This window comes from Rhododendron vialii, chromosome 7a (assembly GCF_030253575.1).
Source record: "Rhododendron vialii isolate Sample 1 chromosome 7a, ASM3025357v1".
Classification (NCBI taxonomy): Eukaryota; Viridiplantae; Streptophyta; class Magnoliopsida; order Ericales; family Ericaceae; genus Rhododendron; species Rhododendron vialii.
Window position 1 is genome coordinate 29182569 of NC_080563.1, and position 4493 is coordinate 29187061.

The 4493-nt window shown below is 54.6% G+C and overlaps 1 protein-coding gene across 1 annotated transcript; it reads right to left on the reverse strand.

Moving 5' to 3' along the window:
- Positions 1-2441: 2441 nt before the first annotated feature.
- LOC131334146 (protein MAINTENANCE OF MERISTEMS-like) lies at positions 2442-3220 on the reverse strand. Its single transcript, XM_058369028.1, has 3 exons — positions 2890-3220; positions 2624-2791; positions 2442-2541 (listed from the first exon to the last, which is right to left on the reverse strand). The coding sequence occupies exons 1-3, from the start codon at positions 3172-3174 to the stop codon at positions 2533-2535; spliced, it is 462 nt and encodes a 153-aa protein (XP_058225011.1). The 5' UTR covers positions 3175-3220; the 3' UTR covers positions 2442-2532.
- Positions 3221-4493: the final 1273 nt, after the last annotated feature.

The following is a 4493-nucleotide window of genomic DNA, read 5'->3' on the forward strand; positions in this document are numbered from 1 at the left end:
GGAAGTTCAGCCAGTCGATGCCTTCAAGACTATCCAACCAAGGGCGAAGTAAGGCTTGGTTTAGCATGGTGATGGAAAGAATGGATTTTTGAAGGGAAATGATGAAATGAAGTGTGAATGGCTTACCAAAGAAGAGCCTGGTATTTATAGAAGCTTAAAGTGGGCAACACCACTTCCCCTCCAGCCTTGAAACTCATCAAGTTTATCATTTTCAAAATCTTTTCAAAATTCAAACTTTTAGAAACTTGGAAAATATTGGAAAAACCACAAGTCAAGCTTTGGGAAGCCATTCTGTTCTGGGGAAGCAGCTAATACGAAGCCATCCAGGTACATTGAAAACGTGCGAGCAGAAGAAAACAACAAAGGACAGCCAACAAGTGGCATTGGAAAACAGCAAGGGACAGTCCATGACAGAAGTCCTGAGCGCTCGGGAGTGAAGTCCCAAGCGCTCGAGACCACTCTCGAGCACTCGAGAGTACTGCTGTTTTCCAGCAGATTCTAGTTTCCCCATTTTGGCTTCCATGCAACATTGAAAGTTTAACAACTCCCAGCAGTTGTCTAAGGGGTACAACAGTTCTGTCCATGTGTTTTGTCGAGCATTCAGGGACGTTACGTGAAAAATCGTAAGTTTTCCCAAAATTTTCACTCCTCGAGTATATCGGAATCTGTATCAAGGGCATTTGGTCGAATCGGGCAACACGCTCGAGCCATGACGGGTCTCAGTGACTGTTTGACGCACTCCAAAATGTGTTAGCACTCTTAATTCGAGTTTTCATCATTCAATCGTACCAAAATCATCATTTTTAAATACGAGTGTCGATTGTCAAAAACGTCTTAGTGATTCTCCCGTCACAGCACTCATTGTCAACCATGCAGCGCACTCGGTTACGATCAAAAGCCCTTAAATCTAAATTTCATGGTCGATCGCTCGAAAATTTGTCGTTTGGTGTCGATGTCGAGCTTTATTCCTCACTTTGAGAGTATCGGTCGAAATTCGCGTACTCTTTACGTTCTTTCAAAGCTAGACGAACATATTTCATGAAATATAATTCTGTAATAGCAGTGAGAACAAATAAAAGAACAAAGTGCGAATTCTCATAAATGAACACGGTGTTTACAATGAGTGAAGAAAGAAGCACAAAAAACTGGGGCAAACACGCGCCCAAATCCTGACTACTGGGGCACGCAGGCCCGAACAAAACTGAGGCACGCAGGCCCGAAATCTACAACTACGATGGCACGCAGGCCTATGTACAAGGTAAAACTAGCAAAGCAAAACTCGAGGCTCGGACCCGTCGAATCCTCTTCTGTCGTGGTCCCTCGGACTCAGAACTCTCGGGCTCGTCATCACTGTCGTCGTCAACAGTACTCGAGTCCGACGTCCCCAGGACACGTGACTCGGAGGACTCCTCTGTCCCCTCCTCTGTCTCCTCCTCTGACTCCCCGGGCTCCACGCGAGCTGGTCTCCGCTGAGACGCCCCCCGAGGCAAAACCTCGAATCGTCCCGCACCCACAGCAGGCAGTGGCGCACGTCCCGCACCCCGACCTCTCGTGCTGGCAGGAACGGGAGGGCTCGTGGTACCCCGCGGACGCGTCCTAGCTGAATGTCGTGGCTGCACCTGCATATCACAAACATTTTCTCATTTTGTGCATATTCGAACGTAACTTTGCTCAAATCGAATTATAGAATATGTGTGCATGTAATACCTGAGTGGCAGCAAGAGAAGCAGTCATAGGGGCAGGTCTCGTCTGAAGGACTCTCCCCTTAGCGCAGTCCTTCAAGAGGTGGCACATCCCTACCATCAGCATCACGGCCTGCTCAGCCCACTCTCGCGGCACCTACAGAATGATCCAAGATTCAGAATATGCAAACAGGGAGTGGTCAATATACAAAGCAAACGGAAATATTGTTTATACCTGAGCAGGAAACCGCATTTGCGGCTGTGGGAGACGTGGCACGTCGATCACCTCCCGTGCGCCCGACGAACTCGTCACGCCTATAGTCCACTTCAGCGTCAGCAACGCCGGTGGTGCTGAAGTCTCCGCGGTCTCTGGGACCCTCGTGCTCCCCTCTCCCCTACCTCCAGTACCTGCACCTTGCCCATCAGCAGGGGCTCTAGCACCTCGTCCTCGACCCCGTGTAGAGCCACCACCGCGGCTCCGCGCTCCGCTCTTGTCCCTCCAAGCTCCCACTCCAGCTACCCGTTTCTCGAACTCCACCTCCACCCCTAGGCTCCTCGCCAAGTACCGATCTGCATAAGCTGCGTAGTCCAAAGAGCGTCGAAGGTGCCTCTGCAGATCCGTGTCCGGCACGGTGAACAGCTCAAGCTCAGCGCGAGTGTAGGACTCAGTCCTCTGCACGCATGGGGGAAGCAGCCCAAGAAACATGAACGCTGGAAGACCAAGTGACTGTCGAGTCACTCGATCCCCCAGGTACCACTGCCAGCCCAGAGGGCACTCCAGTAGGACCCTGCTCCGTGTCACCTCCCGACTCCTCGGAAGGAAGTCAGCCTCCATCCCCGCCCACCTGTCCTAGCGAACCTGCAATTCAAATTTTGGATTTGGTCATAAGTCTACTCGCCGAAAAATTTGATAAAAGAAAAGCAAGAGATGTCGATCGTACCACAACCCTTGTCAGGTTATCCAGCCAGCGCCGGAAAGTCATCACCTCCCCACGTCGCTCCTTCGCTCTCCGGTACGCCTTACCCCAGGCTAAGCCGCGTGGAAGTAAGTTCGAGTCCGTACAAGTATTCTCGGGTGGGAACATCCCGAGAACCTCGTAAGCCCAAAGCTGCAAGTTTCGTAATTCAAGTCGAATCAATCTCAAATGCATAATTCAAGTCGAAAAGCAGTCGAAAGCAATTCAAAAGCAATAATTCAAGGTTATACCTCAAACACCCGCCAGTACCCTCCAACTGTGTCTCCGACCCCGCGAGAAGCAGCTCCAAGAAGACAATAGAGCGTGCACAGAGCAGCACCTCCCCAGTCGAAGCGTCCCGCTTGTCCCAAGTCAACCACGCCCGCTAGATAGCACAGGTGCACCCGGCTACGCCTGTTCGGGAACAGAGAAGCCCCGAACAAGTATAGCAGGTATGCCCGGGCCATCTGGGCCGCCTCCTCGTTGGTCGCAGGCTCGTGGTCCCCGTACTCCACGAACTGCCCGTAAGCTGCCATCCCCCCGCTGTGGCATGGCACTCGCCCGAGGAACCACCTCAGAGCCGCGTCGTCCAGCACCAGACTCGAGTCGTAAGGGATCGGGTCTCCTCCAACCCTGAGCCCTGTGCTTGCCGCGAAGTCGAGTGGCGTCACCGTCATCTCCCCAAACCGGAAGTGGAAGGTATTGGTGGTGTCCCACCACCTCTCCGCCAGCGCTGTAAGCACAGTCCGGTCCACCCTCACCACTGTCAGTAGCTGTACGAAGGGTCCGAACCCTGCTGCATCCACCAGTGCTCGCACCCTCTCAGGCAAGGCCCTGAAGTGCGCCAGTGAGCTGGATGAGCCCCTGTGGCCGTACACGTCCGTCGTGCGCAGTTTCAACAAAGCAAGAAATAGCATTAGATCTCAAGCAGGAAATAAAATTTGAAGTAAATTGCGAAATTCAAGAAAAGATAGTGATCGAAAACTCACCGTAGTCCACCCAGAAGAGACGTGTGAAGCTCGGTCCCGGAGAAGCATCTCCTCGGGGTAGTCGGTGTAGCCGGGAACGTAAGCCGTCATCCCCACAGGCTCAAAAAAGTGTAGTCGAGGAGCATACGTAACTGGAGTGAACTCAGGCCGCTCCCTCGCCAGATAGGCTCGCCGCTCCTCCAAGTAGGCTTTCGCCTCGTCTACCGTAGTAACCCGTATCTCAACCGCCGCCTCGGCATCCACCCTGTTCCCTCCCAACTCCTCCGCCTCCGGTACAACCACCTCCGGAGTGCCTGAGCCCGCTCCGCTCAGCAAAGCCCCTAAAAGCAACGCCGAAGCCCGGTTCTCAGGCATACTAGTATCCCTCAGCACCGCCGCAATGCCAGAATCGACACCAAACGCGTCCAAGACATCCCAAGGCTCCACGTCCTCCAGGAAGTCCCCATCCGCGAAGGGAACAGGGCGTGAGGACCCGATCCCGCTATCCCCACTCCTCGGCTCCAACACCGTCGCCGTCCTCAGCACCGACGTCTCGCTGAACTGTCCAACAACTACCTCCTCACCATGGTCGGCTATCCCCCCGTCGCTCGCTCACTCGGCAGCCGCAAACAACTCCTCCACGGTAGGGGTGAGAGGCCTGCCCGAGCCCCCGCCTCCACTGCCCGAACCTCCGTCCCCGCTGCCGGAGCCCCCTACTGCCGCCACCTCGACATCCTCACCGGCAGCGATCACAACTGAACTCCCTCCGGCGACCCCCGGGTCACCAGCAGCCGCCACCACCGCGGTACCGACCGTGGCGTCCCCGCCGTTGGGCTCTGCCCCTGCGCCACCGCCATTCCCCCCGGCTGCCACCACCGTGGCACCAA